The sequence below is a fragment of the Gadus macrocephalus genome, chromosome 22 (assembly GCF_031168955.1).
Source record: "Gadus macrocephalus chromosome 22, ASM3116895v1".
In the NCBI taxonomy this organism is placed as follows: Eukaryota; Metazoa; Chordata; class Actinopteri; order Gadiformes; family Gadidae; genus Gadus; species Gadus macrocephalus.
This window is the reverse complement of record NC_082403.1, coordinates 6182069-6206068: the sequence shown is the minus strand read 5'-3', so window position 1 is coordinate 6206068 and position 24000 is coordinate 6182069. Positions and strand designations below refer to the sequence as shown.

The 24000-nt window shown below is 44.0% G+C and overlaps 1 protein-coding gene across 1 annotated transcript in view; it reads left to right on the top strand.

The window, feature by feature from the left end:
• LOC132451539 (CUB and sushi domain-containing protein 3-like) overlaps positions 1 to 24000 on the top strand; it is a 243589-nt gene that overhangs the window by 107650 nt on the left and 111939 nt on the right. The window contains exons 5-8 of the mRNA XM_060044079.1: positions 1168 to 1280; positions 14230 to 14307; positions 17693 to 17780; positions 18084 to 18208. Of these exons, the coding sequence (XP_059900062.1) occupies positions 1168 to 1280; positions 14230 to 14307; positions 17693 to 17780; positions 18084 to 18208 (404 nt within the window). The remainder of the gene's footprint in view (positions 1 to 1167; positions 1281 to 14229; positions 14308 to 17692; positions 17781 to 18083; positions 18209 to 24000) is intronic.

Genomic DNA, 24000 nt, shown 5'->3' with positions numbered 1-24000 from the left:
TACCCCTCGCTGCAAAAATGTGTTACAGTTTTCGTGTCTCCTCTCGCTCAGGGACATCTAACACACACACACACACACACACACACACACACACACACACACACACACACACACACACACACACACACACATATGCATGCTAATGTTCCGTTCATCGTACCTATATCAGTATCCAAACAGAACATTAACTCCAGTGGGGGGGCCACTGATCCTACCCCACGTTCTGATGTGTTGATTGGTCCGGGCTGGGCCTGGGGATTTGTATTCTATCTGAAACTAAATAAATAAAGAATCTGCAAATTTAATCTAATTTGGGCACCTCACGTTGCCATTCATCCAACATACTCAAATCCAACATGCTCAGTGAGGTTGTGCTTTTTGTGCGTGTGGGTTGTATAGCTCACATGCACATGTGTGCGTATGTGAATGCGTAATTGTGTGAGGTAGTGTGCATTTTTGGCTTTATACGAGTTTGTGTGTGCATGCTTGTATGTGTGTGCATGTGTATGAGTTAGTGTGCATTTTTGTTTGTCGGAGTGTGCGTGTGTGAGAGTTATTGTTGGAAGTGTTTGTATGCGAGTTAGCTAGCGTGTCTGTCTGTGTGTGTGTTGACCAAGTGTGGCTTTGTGTATGTGTAGACTAAGTGTGTCTGTGTTTTTGAGTGAGTTAGTGTGCCCGTGTGTGTGTGTGTGTTTGTGTGTGTGTGTGTGTGTGTGTTTGTGTGTGTGGTGTTGACTAACTGTGCCTGTGTGTTTGTGTGAGTTATTTTGTGGAAGGGTGTGTGTGTGTGTGCGTGTGTGTGCGTGTGTGTGTGTGGAGTGAAATCCTATTGGAGTGATTCATCGGGTGTCATCATGGCCTTGTCACAACGCTGTCTCCCCGCTCTGCTGTATTTCATCCATTTAAAACAAGCAGGAATAAACCCCTGGGAGGGACGCGTCGAGCAGCCTCATGCTGCACGGACGCGTGCCAGCACACACACACACACACGCACACGCATACACACTTTCCTTTCTTAAATGTACATAGAAACTGCTTGAACAATCGCCAACCGTGTGCAACGCTCCTTTGGCTTCCACAAAGACGCGTCTTCGCCCATGTGTGTGTGTGTGTGTTTACGATCCTAACTGGCTCTTTCCTGATCCTCTCTCTTCTGTTTCGTCTCAGGTTGGCGGGCAGCAACATCCCGTCGCCGATTGTCAGCAACAAGAACTGGCTCCGCCTACACTTCGTCACCGATAGCAACCACCATTACCGTGGTTTCAGTGCGCACTACCAAGGCAAGTGTCCATACCCGGGCTACATATGGACAACATTGCATACTTTACATGCACACATAGACACACACACACACACACACACACACATACACATTTGTTCCCACGCACAAGCACAGACACACACACACACACACACACAAACTAATGCATCTGTTTTTGGTTGATACATCTTTGCAGTTGTATTGACTTCTTTGGCTATACATTTTCTTGTGCACTTTCTATCATGTATTTATTTATGTATAGATATTTTTTTTAAAGGATCTCCTGTTTGCCATCATCCACCTGCCACTAATTACAGCTGATCTTCCTCCTATATAAACACTTGAGCCTCTCCCTCTCTCTCCTCCACTCATCCCCTTATTTTCCCAACTTTCCCTATCTCTCTCTCTCTCCCTCCCCTTATCTCTCTTCCTCCCCTTATCTTCATACATTTCTGTCTCTCTCCCTATCTCCTTCTTACTGCTTTCACTCTCTTCCTCTTCTTCACGTTTCCCATGCACTCTCGCTCCCTTCTATTTCTCGACTACCCTCCTTCCCTCCTTCCCTCCTCTCTTGCTCCCTGGTAAGGGCCACAGACAGCTATCTCTGACACAGGCCCTGACTTGTGGAAAAACACTCTCCCGAAATAGATAATGCACAAATGTCTGGAACCTGCACACAGTCACGGACCGAATGCGAAAATGAGACAATTTCTCTTTTTTATTTTGTCTTTTTGGTAATTTCCTGGTCTTCTCTGCCCTCCTAGCTTAAAAATGCACCTTGCCTCGCTTCTAAAGAAATATATTTTTTGTGTGTGTGTGTGTCTCTGTGTATGTGTGTGTGTGCAACTGTGATTTTTTGTAGTTATATTTGAATGGATACTTAACTGTATAAGATTAAAATACTATTTTAGGAATCATATATATATTTTTAATTTAATGCAATATAACCAGATGAATTAATTAATACATTTGTACATGTAGTTGAGAGACTTGAGGTAGATGAAGAATCAAAAGCATGCCAGCAAGATTTTTGTAACCAAATACATTAAGATGTGTATTCCTATATAGCTTTTATAACCTTTGTCAAAAGCTTTTTTGTGCTGTATACGGATATAGACAAACGGTTCCCAAAATCAGCTTTGCACTCCTCCCTAAATTGTTTATGTTCTGCATACACGACAGAATTAAATGAATTCTCAAAATGTCCCCCACTTCCGAACAACCACTTCTCTCTGAATCCGAGGCCACCACCAATGACCAGCAAGACATTTTTATCATTTCGCAAATATTGTGCTTCACTTTGTTGAAATTGAATTTGATTGGCCTCCGGCTCATTCCAGTTTCCCTACTCCATTATCAAAGCACTATTTTTCTTTAGGGAAAGTGGAAAACCCAGCTGGTGTCGACTGTGTGTGTTTTTGTGGGAGCGGATGACCTAATTTTTTTTCATATATTTTAGGAAGAGTAAAAAGCTCTCTGAAATGCATAGTAAGTGTGTTCCCGCGGTTAGGTCAAGTAGTAGTGTTTCTCGCTAGCACCTGTTGAGCTTCAAACGGATAGTGTTTGAAGCTAGCTAACAACACATCCACTGATTTTTCCTTTGGTTTCTTAACCTAGAAACCAAGTATCCTAGCTTCTTTCAGGCCTGTTTTTCTTTGTTTTAAAATGGTCACAATTGGGGCAAGCTAAACTAAGAGGGCAAGAAGGCTCTAAATCGAAAGCATGTACTGTAGGCCTATCTGTATCCAGTTGATGGCATTTCTGGCCTTCCTGTTATGCTAAAACTGTCTTAACCGAGTGATGTAGAGCTGTGAATGTGGCCTTCACACCTTTAGAACCATTTGAAAGAGTGTCTCTATAGGATCTGAACACTCGTACATACACACTCGTCGCATAGTTACACAAAGAACGCTGGACTTTTACAGGCAGGCTATTTTTGTAAAATATAATGCATGGTAGTGTGAATTTATTTGTGATTATGGCCCGTGTGATATCTACAGGCGGAAATTATGCAAGAGTGGTGTTGATTCTCCGGCACTGCCGGTCGGGGAGGACGTTTTGAGTGGCCACAGGTGATATTGGTAATGGTAAAAAGGAAATATTAATGTAAACGTCTTTGTAGCGTATCTGCTGGAGACACAGAGGCTTAACTCCCGGAGCCTTGATGATGTTGTTCGATATTAAACGGCCCACTTTAAAATGTAAAACCCAAGCACGTCCCACCTTGTCTGAAGGTGTTTGTAGAGGGGGCTACATTCAGTGTACCTTCTTAAATGAAAGCCTTGACTAACGGACATCCATAATTATGAGGATAAACACCAATTGTGCAGTTTGTTTTAGAAAATTACCTTTTAGTACTTTTTAAACGACAGACCTTGATAAACCTGTTCCACTCGGCCCCCTCCACCTCTTCCTGTCTCTCCTTTATGCTCAAACTTTTTTTTCCTATAGTCTTTTCTTGTCTCTTAATCCGCCCTCTCTTCTATCGCTATCACTTCTTTGCAAAATTGTCTTGAAACTATTTTCACCTCTGGCTAAGCCCCACCCCCTTCACACCTGGCAGACAGTAGCTCATTACCTCTGTGTCTGTCTTCTCCCGAACATCCAATTTGATTGATTGATTGATTGACTGACTGACACCCCAGACGAGAGATTCTGTTAATTGGTTAAATCGATTTTTTTAATTGATCCAAATGAGTGTTAAAAAAAGGTTAATTAACATGTTAATGAGGGTTTTCCAGTCGGATAGGTTAGTTGAGTAATTAGAAGAGCATTAGAGGGGGCTTAACGAGTCGCTGATTGAAGGCTATCTTTAGTCAGCTGTCAATCATTTTATTCATTTATTTATTGTCTTTGTGTGGAGACGTGGGTTACATAAGTTCACACACGTACGTACACACACACACACACACACACACACACACACACACACACACACACACACACACACACACACACACACACACACACACACAGTCACTAACGCTAGTACAAATAAAAAATAAACACCATAATGTCAACAGTTTGCAACTATAGTTAAAAATATGAATTAATTCAAAGGAACTGCCACATTCCTCCGGTTTCTCTCTTTTACTGACTCTCAAGCATTAATAAAGGAACTTACAACTTGCCCAAATTCACACTTCAGTGAAGCAATTTGAGATCTGTCTCTCTCTGAGAATTATGACGTGGCTCTACTTTGGCAAGTTACCTTCACAATACATCACAATGCTGTCATGGGAGGCACGGGATCTAGGCACCGGCAGTTAGCTGGGCCCACTTCAGGATGTGTGTGTGTGTGTGTGTGTGTGTGTGTGTGTGTGTGTGTGTGTGTGTGTGTGTGTGTGTGTGTGTGTGTGTGTGTGTGTGTGTGTGTGTGTGTGTGTGTGTGTGTGTGTGCGTGCGTGCGTGCGTGCGTGCGTGTCTTTGTGGTCAGCGGGAGCAAGTCTGTGTTATAGGTCAAGCTTTTGGCTCTGGAAAAATATCTTTCTTCTGCCATCCAAATGTTGAACTCATGAATATTACATTTTCAACCCTAATGATTTGTGTGAGAAAAGAGAGATAGAGAGTGATAGAAAGAACATTGAAATGGACGACAATGTAACAAAATTCCATATCCATAGAGAACCGCACACAGTTGAACGTGTTTAAATGGTTGGCAGCATGTTTTGGCAAAATATGAAAGTATGAAACATTCTGAGGCATCATCGCACTGCTGCCGATGTAAAAACCTGAGAGAGAGAGAGAGAGAGAGAGAGAGAGAGAGAGAGAGAGAGAGAGAGAGAGAGAGAGAGAGAGAGAGAGAGAGAGAGAGAGAGAACGAACTACCTAACAGTTGGCTCTGTAGTAAATGTATTTAGCCACTTTAAAGCCCGGGGACCCTCTCAACAGCCAAACAGAAGCCAACGGTACTAATGGACCTAATTTGAATACCTAATTGATACCCACAAACTTTCCTGTGAACATGCTATAGGCTCAAACGGTTCCTGGATTTTTTTTACAGACCCTAAAAGAAAGTCATTTTCCACGCGTCTGTACACATTACACCCCAAAGCATATAACAATCAGCAAGATATGGAATGTTTTCTTTTCATCCATATAATCTCTAACAGTTTAGTCCATAAGTATAAATACACACACACACACACACACACACACACACACACACACACACACACACACACACACACACACACACAAACAGATGTTAAAGCTATACGTAGTGGGCTCCATTGATTCATCTTTGAGGTTCAGCGGTAGCTCAACAATGGGTCAAGTGCCATGTACACATACAGTATATTCAACCCTTGACATGCTGATACCCACGGACTACTCTCTGTTTTGAATCCTGTACAATTCACGCTTAATTAAGGCTCAAGACTCAAACTTATGTTGCTTAATTCCTGACCTAAATTTAATATTTACAGAGAAACTTGAGCAACGCTAACAGCATCTGCTAGCATGACACGGCTGAGCGATGACGCAGTACTTTTTGAATCCATGAAACCTGCTAACGGTTGCTAATGCCAACTTTAACCCTGGGTTCTGGGTTGATATAATATTTTTCTTCTGCAATCCTAAATAATACATTAATCGTGCGGACACACAGGGATGAGGGCATTGCGCTGACACTCTTTCTTGAAAAAAAGTAATATTAAAACCGCTTAAAATTTCCCCCCTGAGCGAGACCAAGGTTGCTCGCGCTCACGCTACCACAGAATAACTGTTCTCGAGGGAAGCGACGGTAATAATACATCTGCAGCTTCTTCGCAATATTTTTCTGTGTGCTAGGCTCATCTTTTGTGCTGCTCTGCCGAACGGCTCCGATGCGCTGACCCGTGGTGAACTGCCGTTGATGTTGCGTCGAGTTGTGGTCAGGGATAAAGTACGGCGAGACCGGTAATTATCGCAAAGGGTGACTCAAAATGGAGGGGTCTTGAATCACCATGAAGGACGTCCGATTTTGTCCGATTGTCAGATGCTCGATTGAGCATTCCACAAAGCGGTGTAATAAAAGCCGCCGTCGCAATGTTGGTTCTAAGGGCCTGCTGATCTGTGACGATGAGCGACCAGCCCGCACAGAATTACACCCTTAAGCAACCCCCCGTTTTACCTTTTGGGACACTGCTACCTATGGTAAGGTAACATTTGTGGTTCCTCTGACTGCGCTTTCAAGGAGTCATTTTGCGCTGTGGCAATTATTTATAATGAGTCAGAAAAGAGGAAAAAAATGTCTAACCTTACCAGCCCCACTTTCAGACAGCCAAAAAAATTAGAAGGAAGGTCTGCCAGTCAGGCAGCCAGTGATTCTGTCAGTTAGTAACTTACCGTCCTCCGACAATATGTAAACGATGCTTTTGGTATCAGTAGCAAATACTAGGTCCGTTAGCCTACAGTCTTACATAGTTTCACTGTTGCGTCTCTCAAGTTAGCTTAGAATCTTCTTGAGTTATGTTTTAATATTCTAAATCACTTTTCAGTATGCCATAATCCAGCTAACTGGGTATCATTGGTGGGAAACTTAAGTCAGTTGCAATTTGTGTAGCCTCCATGCTTTGTGATGTCTTGCTCGTTAGAGAAGGTCAAGTATAGCTACAGTCAGCTAGCAAAGTTATGACAGGCCGTCTAGCCAGTTGAAACTTTGCCAGAAGCTCCATTTACTGCACAAATGGCAGTTTTGCGAACTAGTCAGTATTAATGTGTGAGAGTAGCCGCTTCAACGCACAACCCCTATTAGGGAGGAGTCCTTTTCCTTCTCACAGCGCACAACTTCTACTTCCTGAGTAGTGGTTGAGTAGTTGTCACCACTTTTTCTAAATGCTCCAGCCTACATGTACTTTGGGTCTCGAGTAACTAGATCTAGAAATCCTTAACAGAGAAGCGTTGTATTACATTCGCTTATCGTTTTGTTTCCGTGGGGATATATTTTCGTGAACACCGTGTCCAGAGACAAGCTTTGCCACATCTTCCAGTATTCCTGAGAAGTTGGCTCTCCACTTTGAAAACCACCTTTATTAAGGGCAACTTTACCTCAGTGGAGAGAATTCATTAGATTTAAAAAAGTTGACAGCTGTATATGCTTATCTTTATGTAGGCTAGTTATGTTTGTGTATAAAGTATGTCATTATCAAGTACAGTGAATGAGTAACAATGTATAATATAATTAAGCAATAGATCCCGCCAGGCTGTGGTATGTGCTCATTATACCACTGTTAAGGGGCGTTGTCCGGCCCCGACTCGCAGCGGAGGGCCGGCGACCCCCTTCACAGTGGTATAATGTGAGCACATACCACTGACTGAAGTGATCTATTGCTTTTATACAATGGTTACTGTTATGGCGAAACGAAAGTCATAGACACACTACATTTAAAAAGAAACAAAGAAAGTCAAAGTAGCCGTTTTGTTAAAGAATACAAAAAAGTAGTCCCTCCTGGCTGCCGCTATGCATCGACGGTCGCTATGCAACACACTTTAGCGTCCCTCTGAGAGAACGGTTGTAACGGTTTCCACTTCAAGGCGCGGAGTGATACTTTCACAAAATGATCGGGCGTCATAGCAGTTATGTATACGCTCTTTATACAACAGTTGGGAACCAATCAGATCGCTGGATTTAGGTCCCCCATTGTATAATACTTCACATACAATGTAATAACAATATAATATATTTGTACTTTATTTATTAAAATATTTGTGTTACAATAGCAATGTTCTATAAAATAATACGCTCGGAACACAGCACAGCGTGCTCATGACACATTCATTTGTAACCTTTCTTTAGCATTCAGTTTAACAGAACGTCATCACTCATGCCTAAATGGATAATGATGTTCACGGGAAATTCGGGAAACATGGTGAATAAAACATAAATTCACGGTGTGTTCGTCAGACTCTTTTGACTGGATCCATACGGCCCCTCCAGGGGACGTCTGCGGTGATGTCATCCATCACGGCGGAACAGACACACAGACAAAATGGCTGCCAGACAGGCCTCCTCTGCATGCGTTGGCGGGTTCTATTGAAATGTATGGGAAAGGATTTACCTCGGCTCCCTTTGCACAGGATCGAGCTTAAAAATGGGGGAAAGTCTGTGGACAGTCTGGGCATATATCCAGTCGTGGAAAGGCGCGCATATATAGTGACTCCTCGTCTATTTTAGACGATGTGGGATGGATGGGCTAATGTCAACACACACAAAAGGACAGACAAAAAATACAAAAAAAAGTGAACTCTTAATGAATTCAACTCAAGACTATATATCTATATTAGTGCATACAACTAAGATATCTCCTCCTTATCTCCAACTTGCCCCCCCCCCCCCCCTACCAATCATCACACTCTTTATAAAGCCACCTTGGTCCCATTGGATCAAAGCAGGCTACATCGATGTGACAACGTCACTATCATCTGCGGTGGTGTTAGCGCCGGCCTTCCCATCAAGTGCCCTCGGAGAACAGAAAGAGCTTTTTGAAGTGTGCAGACCCACCCAGGTGGACCTGCATCAGCCCTCAGTCTGACTTAATCCTCCCGGACTCGTGTCCACTCCGATGTCCGTCGGGTCCGGCAAACCCTGATAACGCAACGGCTGGGAATGTGCGTCGCGCGCTGTGTGTTTTGGAGAGTGTCACTGTGCATTGTGTTGTGTGTGAGTGTCGGCGAGTTTCCCCATGACTTTTGCGTGGAACACTTTAGTATTTGTCATCCATGTTTAACTCTCAAGTGTGCTTGTGTGTGTGTGTGTGTGTGTGTGTGTGTGGTTGCTTGTCAATCTATATATCCATCAATATACATCCTATGTCCCTGAATGTGATTGGATAGCATTCATGCGTGTTCATAATTATGTGTGAGTGTGTGTGAGTGTGTGTATGTGTGCGCGCGTGTGTGAGTACACAAGTGTGTATTCCTATCTGTCTGAGTACATCGCGCCCGGGCCGGGTACAAACAATCCATTTCCTTCCCCTTGTGGCAGTCGCCCACCAATCACTTCGCTCCATCATCTCTACTCATTACGTATTCATGAGTTTCTATGTCTGCGGGGGTTGTGATTGGCTCATAATGAACGACGGAGGGCATCATCAGTCAAGCCGAGCCACGCAGCCACCGAAATCAGTCAGTCAGCACAATAGCGCCTGGCAACAGTCGGCACGGAAACATTTTTCACACTTTTATTCCCCCAACCCCCCCAAAGAATTGAGACCTGCACTCGCTCAAGGCGGATTGAAACTCTCGGTAGTGGGTTACTGTACGGATCCGGCTCAATCTGGCGCCCCTGTAACCTCCCCCTGCCCCCCCTCCCCCCAAACCCAACTCCAGCCCGCTGCCACCGCGGTTACCCAAAACGTATCAGAATGATGCATTCGTCGTGAGTTGGTAGTCGCTAAGTATAGCGCTGGGTAATTACTACAGCCCGCGCCGCAGCAGCACGGGTAAGATGGAGTACCCTGTTTACCAACTGCAAAGAAAGAAAGAAAAAAAATCATAGATGGCGTATAAATAATTCTCGGGACGTAGTATTTTTATTTTTTTATTATTTTGCTTTTTTGTTCTTTTTCTCGTCAGCTGCTGACGATACACCAGTTTTAGGAAAATGATGCAGAGGCATAAATCTTGTGTCACATACAGTATATATATATATATATATATATATATATATATATATATATATATATATTTTTTTTTTTGCCCTTACACACACTGTAGTGCTCTTTATTCTTTAGTCCTTTCGCAGTTGCTTTCATGCAAAGCGCCCTGCAGTGAACAAAGAACTACCATTGAGCAGGAATTCGAGGTCTGCATCTCGCCCACGCATCTCGACATGTAGACCGTGAACAGTGGGCTTCAAACCCACAAACATTCAGCTCAGCGATGCATCAAGCGCCATAACGACCAGATTACTCGGCCATTGTTTTGTGTTGTTTTAAGAGGGTGTATTTCTCCGACACTGGCTCGCAGCCCTGACGCGCTAGATTCATTTCTTCCTCTCAACATTGTGGAGCTAATTACACTGGGGGCCTGCGACGAGGCAATACGGGGACACGTAATGCAGTAATTAGTTCCTTCTTAGAAGGATGAGATCGCCAGAGCTCTGAACGTTTGTTAGCTTTGACGGCATATTGTGTGATGATGAAAATAAAGGAAGAAATTAATGGAATCAGTTACGGCCACGAGCATCGCCTACTCCTGGCACACTGGCTTTTCACGCCAGCAGTAAACAATGGGGTGCTACTATACCACCGTTAACTCACGTTACAAGCGAGTTCCAAAGATTATTGTTCTTACTTTTTCTCTTTCGTTTATACTGTACTCAGCCTACACAGTTTTTCAGTTGGGACCTCTCGCTCTAACCAACCGACACGTCGTCACGGCCGAACTACATCGACCCCTACCGTATACACGTTGTCTGTGAATGATGTGCGTGCAGTAACACAACAGATATACAACCGAATGATCTGTAGTTATTAGAGAGTTTTGTGATGGTCTTCGTGCCGGCCACTGGTCACAGGTCCCAGGCAGGATTGAAGGGGTCTTTCACGCGAAGACCCCTTTAGTCCTGCCTGTGAACTGTAAAGCTCCCTTCTCACTCATCCTTTTGGGCTGCGCTTCAAACATTGACTAAAGGGAAACATATTCCACTGTCACCGAGCCAAACCAATCCACTCAATTGAATCACTGGCTCCACCTTAGTTGTACTTATTTCCTTGCCAAAGAAAATGTAACAGTCTAATTTAAATGTTAGGTTTCGAGGAAGAGGAAATTCAACAAGAGGCTGTGTCTTCACTTAATGCAACGGTCGCTGTCTAAATCACTTGAATATAAATGATTTACGCGTACCACCTGCAGGGAGAAAAATCTCTTTGAGGAAGGCTTGTCATAATTCAGCTTTTTGTCCCACTGAAGTCGTTGTGAAGGGAAACAACAATGAAGAGGCAATCTTTGTCCGCCGCTCACAACTAATGTGTGTCTTGCAAAGCGACAGATAGTAGATACGCACTCACCTTAGGTGCCATAAAATGCCACATTGTTGTCCATAAAACACATTCCAAACACAACGCCGAGCTATCAGGTTTCTTTAGTCTCAGGAATCTAACCTTTCGATGGCTTTCACTGTTATTTTCACACCAGACATCCGTGTTAAGGCCCAAGGGAGGTGGAGAAAGTACCGCATGTGTGTGTGATGTCGCTTATGAACACACATCTGCCTCCCTTTCAACATCGTTTTGTATTGATTCCCACACAAAAACGGAGACATTAAGTTTCATCAACCGTTTGCACATTAGTACACTTGTAGGACGGGGGAAGTAAGATGTATTTCCACGGTAGTTCTGTTCGTTAACCACGTAAATGTAGCGACATATTTGTTATGTAGATGTTTAGATCTGCTTTTGTCACATCGATTGACCTTTAAAGTTTTCCATCTGCTTGCTGCAGCAGTGGCATTGTGACTGCACTTCCACAACGGGCGCATTTAACTCTGAATGACACGCATTCACCAAGGACTGCGGTTGTGTAGGATGCACACAGTGCATCCTACTATAAGAAAACAGTGGGCCGGAAAGCTGCTGGGAATACTAACTGATTCTCACCCCTGTTCGACAGCCATGGCTGTAGTTACTTATTCATAACTCATTCATGTAATTTATAACCCATGTAGTGCCCCCAACAGAAGGGAACTGGAAACACAGATGGGTTCTGCAGGCACTTGGTTGGATGGATGGTTGAGTGAGTGAATGGATGGATGGATGATTGTAAGGCTGGATGATCCTTGCATTCATCCATCCATTGGTTTGATGAAGCATTGCACACACACACACACACACACACACACACACACACACACACACACACACACACACACACACACACACACACACAAAAAGCAATCTCCATTCATCTTCATACCAAAAAAAAACAAATCCGTCCCATGTACAAGTGTGCATGCTGAAACGTGTTACACGGCCCGATGTGCAGCATTTAATGAATGACTTCATTAAGCCATCAGCGCCAAGGTAATTACAATATGCTTGATATATTCTCATGTATGAGGCCGCTGTGAAACATTTGGGTAATTGCAAGGATTACCAGCAGAATGTACATTACTATGGTGAATCATATATATTTCTCTCTCGCTCTCTCTCTGTATGTATGTATGTATGTATGTATTAGGGGTGTAACGGTACACAAAAGTCACAGTTCGGTAAGTACCTCTGTTTTGAAGTCATGGTGCGGTCACGGACGGCAGGCCTACGCTTCATAGTTAAGGGAATTTTTTTTACAAAACTGCTTGTTTGTCAACGGAGAATGGCCGTAGATCAGCAGCATTGAAAGCACCAATAAACTTGGTCATGGCCTTTGCATTTCTGAATTCCCAAACAGGGGTTGTTGGGCTGCTGAGGGGTCCCGTAGTTACGGAGTCGGATTACGGAGTCGGAGTAGTATACTTTGGCTTAACGGTCCGGGGGGAACTCGGACTTCAAGTTTTAAATTCTGCGTCGCAAAACAAGCCTTTACATTCGCCATATTAACACTATGTACTCCACATCTACGCACCGCGGTACACTTCTGTAACCGCACCCAAGTGCCTGTACCGTGACAGTTTGGTAACAAATATGTGGAATCGTTACACCCCCAGTATGTATGTAAATACAGAGTTCAATGGGGAGGGAGGGAGAGAGAGAGAGAGAGAGAGAGAGAGAGAGAGAGAGAGAGAGAGAGAGAGAGAGAGAGAGAGAGAGAGAGAGAGAGAGAGAGAGAGAGAGAGAGAGAGAGAGAGAGAGAGAGAGAGAGAGAGGGGGAGAGAGAGGGGGAGAGAGAGAGAGATAAAAGCACATGAATTTGTGTGTTATTTGTCACCGTTCAGTGCATTAGCCTGTCAGGTCGTTATGAAAATGAGAGCCGTCAGCCTGCATATCACTCATTCATTAAAACTCATGCCCTCACACAAGCTGTCTTCCAGGGCCATGATATTTGCATCTTATTTCATGTTTATTTTGAAAAGGTTGTGCGTTGGTCAATTCTTATTGGCGCGTGACAGCCAAACTGTATTTTTCTGCCACATTTTCCCTTTTCAATGATGATTCATTATTATTATAATGATTATATATAAATATTTACTTTTAGTTGAATTTGTATTTGTCAAGGGATACAATGAAATTAAATGCATCATCTCCTTAAACCCAACATGACTCTCTCCCTCCCCCCTCTCTCTCCCCCCTCTCTCCCTCTCTCCCCCCTCCCTCCCCATTACGCTTCAAGCAACCCACCACCAAACAATCCAAACAATAACAATAAACACTTGGGATGAAAAACCCTTCCTCATCACTATCCACCACAGTCAGACAACACTTGATCGACCTATCAGGCTGTCTGCTCTAATGGGAAACTCCTCTTTATTAATCAATAAACATACGGTTTCAATCTACCTACTTTGATGTTCCATTATGTGAATACTTTGATGACCGAGATGGATAATTGCAAAGATTAAAGTAGTTGCTTCGCCGTGTGTGTGTGCGCGCGTGTGTGCGCGCGTGTGTGTGTGTGTGTGTGTGTGTGTGTGTGTGTGTGTGTGTGTGTGTGTGTGTGTGTGTGTGTGTGTGTGTGTGTGTGTGTGTGTGTGTGTGTGTGTGTGTGTGTGTGTGTGTGTGTGCGCACACACACACACAAATGAAGGCCTGGATTTGGGCTATTGTTAAAAGGTTCTTTATTTTCCAGAGACGCTCATACAGGCTTAAGTCCCGTTTCCTCTCCTCATCCGCTCCCTTGCTTTTTTAGCATTACCACTTTACTTTCACATTCACTATTTCCTGCTTTGGTACTCTTCACTGCTCTTCTCTCTGCCAGCATTGTGAGAGAGAAGAATGGACTTTATTTACATAATTTCTCCTTTGCTTAATCCCATATTTATTTTTTTATTGCCAACTATTATATGTTCCTCTGATTTGTTCTCCTCTCTGTCTCTACTCTGTTCTTTGCAGTGAAGCGATCAGTAGATTTTAAATCACGGGGCGTTAAATTATTCCCCGGCAAAGACTCCAGCAACAAGTTTTCGATCTGTGAGTTCACGTCTTGATGTTTCTTTGATTATGGCTAACGGACTAACAAACTGTGATGGCTTGGTTCCCGCTTTAATTGGTTTTACGTTTGTCTGACTTAATTCAATTTGATTTGACTTTGCATTGCTTGCGTTTGTCTTTTTTTAAGAGGCTGTGACATTTGTTTTATATTTGTAGACGCAAATATGTCCCTTCTTATATTTCAAACATTAAGCAACAAAGTAGAGGACCAAAGTCTTCCAACGTTTGGTTCAATATTTGATTAGTTGGCAAAAAACTAAATGGTGGACAATGTCACAACCTCTTAGAAAAGCTTGCATTCTGCTTGCGTGATGGCGTGGTCATGTTTGGTTGCTTGGTGTTCGTTTGACTGTTCGTTTGTCTGTGTCTAAGTGTAGTTAGCTGTTTGTGCCTTGGGTTTGCATGTGGTTTTGTTCCGTCCATGTTTTGATCTGCGTTGAGCTTGTAATTGTGTTCAATCCGACTCAATCCCGCCATACACCCAAACCTCTCTCGCTCTCTCTCTCTGTCTTTCTCTTGTTTCCTCCTTTTCTTACTCATCTTTTTATTTTTTTCTGCTTCTTCTTCATCTTCAACTTGGTCTTTATCTTCGTCTTCCACATATTCGTCTTTGTCATCATCCTCTCCCTTGTCCTTATCTTTGTCTTCTTTCTTTTCTTCTTTTTCATCTTCGGGTCTTCTATTCTCTCTCTCTCTCTCTCTCTCTCTCTCTCTCTCTCTCTCTCTCTCTCTCATTTGTGCCCTATTCATTCTTTCTTTCTTTCTTTCTTTCTTTCTTTCTTTCTTTCTTTCTTTCTTTCTTTCTTTCTTTCTTTCTTTCTTTCGTTCTTTCGTTCTTTCTTTCTTTTTTTTTTCCTTTTGTCTGTTCTCTCTCCTGTCCATCATCTCTCGTTCCTGTGGTTGAAGAAGGGCACATACCTCAAAGTCACGTACCTCCATTCTGTCTTCCGTGTGTTACCTCTCTTGTCCTTTATCTTCATCTTCTTTCAGTTCAGATTTTCCTCTCTCTTAAGGTCACACACACACACACGCACGCGCACACACACACACACACACACACACACACACACACACACACACACACACACACACACACACACACACACACACACACACACACACACACACACACCTTGATGATCCCTCTGATTTATATCTGCATCAGAACACAGCTGCTCCATATTTCCCGGCTTTGGTTTGAATCACATTTGGTCTGTTGACAGTCTTTCACACAAAACAGCTACCGCACGGAGATACTTCATTTCCAATAAAGTCCACATTCCGTGTTCAAATACGATGATTATTTCATTCAAACAAAACGTTAACACAGTTATCTGAAAAGCAATTTTCATTTTAATTAAAAAGTGAATGTGAAACCATGAAACAAGTGTTTAAAAGTAATACTTTTGGTCCACTCAACAAAGAGATTCAATAGGCAATCCATCTCCCTTTCTTTGACATCTTTAATTAGACGTTGATAGGTAACATAAAAGACATACCTGAGAATAAATTTTCTGTCATCTGTCACTTCATATTTAATAAGCCTACATGACTATGAATGTGCTCCGGTATATGTGGTAATGTCACCTCCTTTGAGGCTCTCCGATGCAGATGAAGAACCCCGCCTCAAACAAAGATGGCGGGCACAATCGCCGATGCCATCACTTTGTTTGCAGTCTATCTCCTCTTGTCTTCTTCTTATGTCTCTCTCTCCCCCCCGCCTCTGCCTTATCTCGCTACACACACACACACACACACAAACACACACACACACACACACACACACACACACACACACACACACACACACACACACACACACACACACACACACACACACACACACACACACGCACACACACAGAAGCACTCAAACAGACAAGCGGCCTATGAGTCAATATCTTGTAGCCCGTATAGCCCCTGGATCATGGCGGGAAATTTTACGTCTTATGAAGTCTGGTCTTTTCTTCTTACCCCACAGTCATTACAGTCCCATGGAGTGAGAGCCCACTGTTGACTGCTGAAGTGCAGCTCGCTTGTAAAAAATACATGAGTACACGCATCTGACGCACGCATGCAGACGTCTGCCAACACCTATATTCATTGTAAACATGCATGTGCACTGGGAGGAAAAAACACATGCGATACAAATCTACTTCACACACACACACACACAAATCTGGAATATGCTGCGCATAAAAACGATTTGCCTCTTGTTGTGTCTCCCGCGTATTGCCCTCTATGCATGCCTGTATGTGATATGTTTGGATCGGTGTATGTTGTATGTTGGAATGTGCAAGTTGAAATGTGAACAAAAAGTGGATAACTTGGAAGTTTGAAGTTTGAAAATAATTACGGTGATCGAAGCAGCATATGTATGCTTTGCTCATCGGGCTGTGGGAATGGTGGATGTTCAATTGTATATATGTTAATTTGTATGTAAATGTATTTAGGTCTGATTGGTTCAGATGTTAATTTGCTCTGCTCCGATTGGTTCAACTCTTCAATGATGCAGGAATTCAAGCAGTTGAAATAAAATATGCCTGTGTGTGTGTGTACGCAAGTATGGATTCCTCAATAATATGAAAACTCAAACAGATAAGCAGTGTGTGTGTCTGAGAGAAAATGTGTGTATTCCCCTGTTACTGTAACCATTCCCACTGTTGTCGCGTTAATAGTCCAGATGGTCAAATTAGTCGCTCCAACAAAGCAACAAACCATTTATTGAAACAAACACACACACACACACACACACACACACACACACACACACACACACACACACACACACACACACATGCATGCACGGTGGCTAACACCTGCTATGTTCTTCTGCTAATATAGACTTCTTACAAGGATGGACATACTTACCCAAAGAAGCCATTTGTTCCAAAGCCATACAGTGATCCCACTTGATTAGGCTCAATATGCATTTGTATCTCTAATGCTTTCAACAATTTACCACTTGTGTAGAGAGGCACAGATGTCTTCTGCCAGATATAAGTCTCTGAACAGGAGACTCTTTAAACGGTAATAGGTTTTATATTTGTGGAACCATAAGAGTCCTTTAGCGTTGATTATGTTGTGATCTATAATACAAATTAATAAAAACAAAGAGGAAATAAGTGTGTCCCTGTGTTCAACAAACAAACAATCAGCACACATTCACACACGCGTCACATTTCAGCCCCAATGAGTGTGTGTGTGTGTCTGTTGGTCTGAGTATGTATTTGTGTGTGTGAAGACCTATGGGGAATCAAGTGTAGTTGAGGTTAGCCTTAGCGTCTTAGCTCCACCTAGCCTATCTTGGCCAGTGTGTGTGTGTGTACTGTATAGTGAACCTGTTCATCGTGTGTCTCATCAGTGAATGAAGGCGGCGTGAAGCAGGCGTCTAACTCCTGCCCTGACATCGGAGAGCCCGAGAATGGCAAGCGCGTTGGCGACGACTTCAGGTACAACTCGCACTTCCAAAAAAAAAACACACACAAACGTGTATATGTGTGAGCAGATTTTGTGCATTCATTTAAATGGTCATTCATGCTTTATTGTGTCTTTCCTTCTGCGTGTGTGTGTGCTTGTGCATTTGTGTGTGTTCATGTGTGTTTGCGTTTATTCATATGTTTGTGTGTGTGGTTGTGTGCGTGTGCGCGTTTGTATATCTTTGTGTGTGCATGCGTATGTGCATATGCTTGTTTGTATGCAAATGCATACATTCATGTGTGTGTGTGTGTGTGTGTGTGTGTGTGTGTGTGCAGCATCGGCAGCGAGGTCCACTTCACCTGTGGCGAGGACTATGTCCTCCAGGGCAGCAAGACCATCAGCTGTCAGCGGGTGGCGGAGGTGTTCGCCGCCTGGAGCGACCACCGGCCCGTGTGCAAAGGTAAGGCATGTTATTGATATGCACATCACCGATGCCCAACATTAACGTGGTTTATGCACAGCACACGGGGCTGTTTATATGCCATGATGCACAACTCATGGTTTTCCCACGGCAAACTAATCGCTAAGTTATGACCGGCATTAAACCCGCAGTCACATGGCATTTTATCAGTGCTCGTCCACAGCAGTAATTCCCCATGCAAATCAATGACCTATCGTGGTGTTGAGAGAAGATATACAGCAATGGATAAAAAGGAAGATGTATGTACACGCAAGGTCTTGAGAAAGCATGTACAGGGGTCCCGGAAATAAACCTCATGCTGTGAAGTGTGCGTTTTTCCTCCGTCGAATGCCTGAAGGTGATGTTCATTTGAAAATACTTGTTATTACTTCTGCTTGGTTCCACTGCTGTTTAACATGTGGGTACCCTGAAACGTTGTGTTTTGTAGATGCATCCAGTTGAATCAGGGTTTCTTCGTTTGGGAGATGTTATCATACGTCGGTATCTGCGTAGGCATCTAGCGTCGGTGGTTCTCTCCTGGTGACTAAATGTAGTGGAAACACAAGGCTCCAGGGCCTGCACGTACATAGAACTATGAATAGGAAGTTAAAGTCGAGAAGGCCCACATGCACGAGCACTTACACTTCATCCACACACATACACACAGGCAGACAGACATTCAGATGCACGCAAATGTCTGGGCAAACTTTCACTCATGCAGGCACATGCGCGAGCACACATGTACAGGAACGCACACGCACACTGACGCGCGCAAACACGCTCACACACAAACACACGCACACAGGCACACACACACACACACACACACACACACACACACACACACACACACACACACACACACACACACACACACACACTCACAGAGAAAGCCAGGGCATCTGTCATGTTAAATGCTAAAGTCATTTGTCATGTGTCCCTTCACTAAGCTTTAGACTGTTGCTGCAGACACATTTTCTCATTCATTTCAGGGTGTGTGTGTGTGTGTGCCTCTGTGAGCCTGTGTGTGTGCGTGTGCATTGGTGCCTGTGTGTGTGTGTGTGTGCCTGTGTGAGTGTGTGTCAATGTGTGCGTGCTCATCCGCGGGAAAGAAAGAGTGAAATATACAAAGAAAATAGATGGTTTTTTAAACCCGGCTAGTGTCCACTTCAGAGTTGAAACCACATAATATAGGAGGTAGAGAAGAGGGAGAAAACAGAGCAATATCAGGAGATGACCAGCTTCCTCTCTAGCTTATGTTTCTTGTTTCTAAATGATGATTGCTGGGCATATATCTGGTAAGATAGGAGCAAGCAAATATTAAAGGTTTCTAATTCAATGCATCACAATTTGCATGTCATTCGTGTTCAATGTTTGACGGTCGTGTTCTTAAAAAAACAAACACATACATATCTCTCCTTGATCTCATTAATTAACTTAATTAACAATCGTTAATTAATCCAGGCTAATTATCCAACCGGCCTATGGCTACCTATACCCCTTTTATGCGTTCAGAAGGATCCTAATCACGGAAAGGTAATATTAAATTAACGAAAGTTCAGACCATTGAGTGTGTAATGACGACAAACGATAAAATATCTCTTTAAATCACAGATGAGAGACTCTGGACTACAATCTCTGTGATGGATGGGAATTCATATTGACGTGCTAGGTTAACGACAGCTTCACATTACTCCCGCCACCCCATTGAATGCGAACAATCAATTGAAGACTGGGTGACATTTACACAAAGTAAAATGTCTCAGCCGAATGATATTACGGTTTGTTGCAAGGGTTTATAGCAGAAAATTTGGAGTACCATTCCTTCCTCCTATTCTGACGAGGGCTTGACGTCCAAGGTCAGTCAGCATGTGACAACACAGTGAGGCAGACGATCTGGTCTAAGATCATCCCCCCCCTCCCCCGGCATATTACATGCAATCACTCCCCATCCTTTATGGACTGTCTTATACAATATGAAAGGTATTCGCAGTGGCTGCTATGTGCCTTCATGAGAGGGACAGTGAAGAGAGACACAGAGGTGGAAAGACAGAGGGAATATAGCATAGTACCACAGGTCAGACTAACACAGCGTTCACCCTGTACACGTCTGTCAACGGATCTCATTGACTTTGCATTGCGCACTCTCGAAATGCATTGTGGGTCGATCCGTTCTGTCGGCTCCGTTCTGCCGAAAAGTTGAGAAATGTTCAACTTTTCAGGCAGCGACGAATCTGTCGGCCAATCAGACTACTCCCCAAAACGTGAGACACGACCTCCGTTATCCATCGACAGACATGCACCATTTGAACACAGTCTAACAAACATGGTCAGGGCATATGGCCGACATGCCAAGCACACGATAGTTTGTGGTTTTCAGTTGGCAAGATGGTGGCGCCGGTTGTATCGCCCCAGAGCGGTTCATGTGCTCGAGGTAATGAGTAACTGGTTAATCCGGGATCCGGATGCACAACCTTTCATTCATTTCTCATTGTGCGATGGTAGAGGATTGGTATCCGTATCTCTGCCTGACAGATTCCTTATCATATTCTCCATTTACAGAATCAAAAGCATTTGTCTGGTGGGGAAAGCTTGCACACAAGCGCTCCACACTTCACTCACAATTCATCCGTTGACGGTCAATTTAACCCAAAGCGTTCTTGAAATCGAAAGATACATCAAAAGTTAAAATGCCAGCGCAGCCCCTCCCTCCTCCACCAAAACTCCCACACAAAAGGAAAAACAGAACCAGGCCCACGGCACACTGAATACGGATTTCGGTTAATATTTGTAGCACGGCCCAAAAGAGAAACAGATTCCTATCTTTTCAACAGAAGAGCACAGGGAGCTCGAATGCAGAGGGGCTGTATTTTCCCACTCCCTCCGTACAGGGCTCAAATCAATCAGGGCGCAAAATTCCCAAAACAGTATTTGGCGTTCCCCCCCCCGACACGGCCGTCTGCAATGTTTTTAACTTAAGACCTCATTAAAAACGTCTTAAAAATACATAATCTACTCCCCATTTTGAACCACTCCCCCCCCTTCCCTTGGTGTTCTGTCCAAAAGTGAGCGTGTTTCGTTCGGAAAAAAACTGAAAAAGTCGGTTGATGCGTGTGACCTTTCCGCCCAGACTTTAGCTAGCGCCTAAAGAGGACACAGCGGCGGGGCTAGCGCCCAGCCGGGGAGGGGGCAAACTGCCCACAGCGTCAACAGCCAATTGGCTCATTAGAAGAATCGCCACTACAGTTAAACCACGAGAGCGCCGGGCCAAAATGGAGCCTCCTGTAAGTATCAGAGCAAAATAAACCAACACATGACCTTTTTGGAAGTGGGGGAGCCGGAGAGAGGGGGGGAGAGAGAGAGACGGACCCAGGTGGTTGGAAAAGAGGAAGGCATCACGGACATGATGAGGTGATTTGCCAGAGTAAACTGAGTGGAATATGTTAAAGCAACACGATGATGGACAATGGAATAAGAGATGTGCTTTGTCCAATGACAACGTCCTGCTGTCTACCCATACAACTGTGGAGGAGAGGGAGACAGAGAGAGAACCAAATGGCTGTGTGTGTGTGTGTGTGTGTGTGTGTGTGTGTGTGTGTGTGTGTGTGTGTGTGTGTGTGTGTGTGTGTGTGTGTGTGTGTGTGTGTGTGTGTGTGTGTGTGTGTGTGAGGGAGGCAGAGGGGAGAGGGATAGGGAGGGAGGGGGAGTTAGGGAGGGAGAGAGTCCATGTGGCACCTTGATTAATGGACAGATGGCAAGGCCACTGAGCCAACCATCTCAATCTGATTGGCTGTGTCCGTGTGTGTGTGTGTGTGTGTGTGTGCACCTGTTTTTTCTGTTTGTATATGTATGAGAAAGTGCATTTGGGTGTGTCTGTGTGTGTGTTTGAACTTTGCATGAGTTGAGTGGGTCTTCTTCGAATTAATTGACTCAAATGGAGTCACTGTGTCACGGTGATACGTGCAATTTTAAACACACACACACACACACACACACACACATACACATACACACACACACACACACACACACACACACACACACACGACTGACGACCACACACAGGATACACAGTCCATAAAAGGAAACACACAGCGATATACATTAAACAACGCAACCGATGACCAAACAGAAAAATAAAATCAGGTGACGTACACGTGTTGTACTGTTATACGGGCGTATTATTTCATCACATTTATCACACTTACCACCAGGAGTGGACAAGCAATGTCAAACCACTGAAGTCATAGGTCCTCCACACTGCTATCTGTCAATCTGAGTGCCTGCGTCTACACACGTGTATATTTATGTATGTGTGTGTGTGTGAGTGTACGGCTGTGTGTGTGCACACCCATTTACACTTACACATTGCGGCGTCGGGTCCATGGCAGCAGGGTGTACCTGCCTAATGATGTCATCTATCATCCTCTGTATCCATTGGTCAATCTATCTGTTTCTGTAGTTACCTTGTTAAAAGGCCATTTTTATTATTTCCTTCCCCCCTTCCCCTTCCCGACCTGAGAGGAGGAACCCGCGATCCCTTAATGAGACCACTGGTACTGAGCCACTAAGAAGCACTTCATTACCATCAGCTGATGTTGTCGCGCGTTGAGGCCTGACCTAGCGTTGACGCTAACACAGGGCGTAGCGGATGGCTCAGATTGTCGCCTTTGACTCTCCATGCTCCAAAGTTCAAACCATTTTGTTGACGCTGCCTCTTAATAGCCCATCCAATCAGATCACAGCTTTTTTTCGCCCTTCTAAAAGCGACGGAATCCAAGCTAATTCTTAATTTCTAAACATGAATGCATGTTGTATGAGTGTGCTGGCTCTGCTCCGAACTCTCAGCCCAGCATTCAGCATTTGGCCGGACCCGCGCTTCATATGCTGAGAGTTTTAACCCAACACCAGATTGCGTTCCGGCCTGCCAGGGCTGCTCCACTACTGCTGCTCTCCAACTATCAGTCCCACACCATCCAACATGCAGTATATATGCCAAAACAACACAAATAGCTAAAGTCATGAAAACAGTCAGCTAGCTTAACCCACAGAGCTTGGGCGGGTGGTAGGAGGCCGACTTCAAAGACGGTGTCTGCTTCAAAGGTGGTGGATTTACTTATTACTCTATTGTGTTCGAGAAAGGGTTCCCCGGCGTGATTTCAAACATGCAGCAGAACAACAACAGAACAACAAAAATATTCCCCTGGAAAAGTTCTCAAAGTTGAAGTCGGGGTTTCAAGTCTATTTTCATAAGTGCGTTGATAAAATGCCAACGAGCATCAGTCAGTATTAAGGCAATTAAATGCTTGAACTGTGTTTGTGTGTTGCGTTTGCACAGGCGTGTTTGTTTCAAACAAACAAGCGCATAAAAATACAAAGTATAAAAAAAAGTTGACATTTAAAAACTTCTCAACCCGATCACTATCGACTAAGGAAAAAATACGTCCGCAAGAAATGTGTGACTTTTCGATTCTGACTCAGCCCTGGGCTGGTGGGCGGCGTATTACGGTGTGGGTTAACTCAAAGAGGAGATAATTGCTGTCTCATGCCGTGCTGCTGCTGCTGCCACCGCCACTGCCGCCGCGCCCCCCCCTCCGCTCCGAATCAACCCCCCAGTCCGATGTTTAGAAAGTGGATTCAAAGTAGATTTATTTAGAGCCATACTTTTCTCTCTCTCTCTGAGGTTCATCAAACTTTCCCCTTCCACACTCCCCCGATGTGGGGATGTTATTACAGCGCAGACGGTTCAGTGTGGCTTTCCCCCTAGGTCGCACTCCGTACTGTTATTGTGC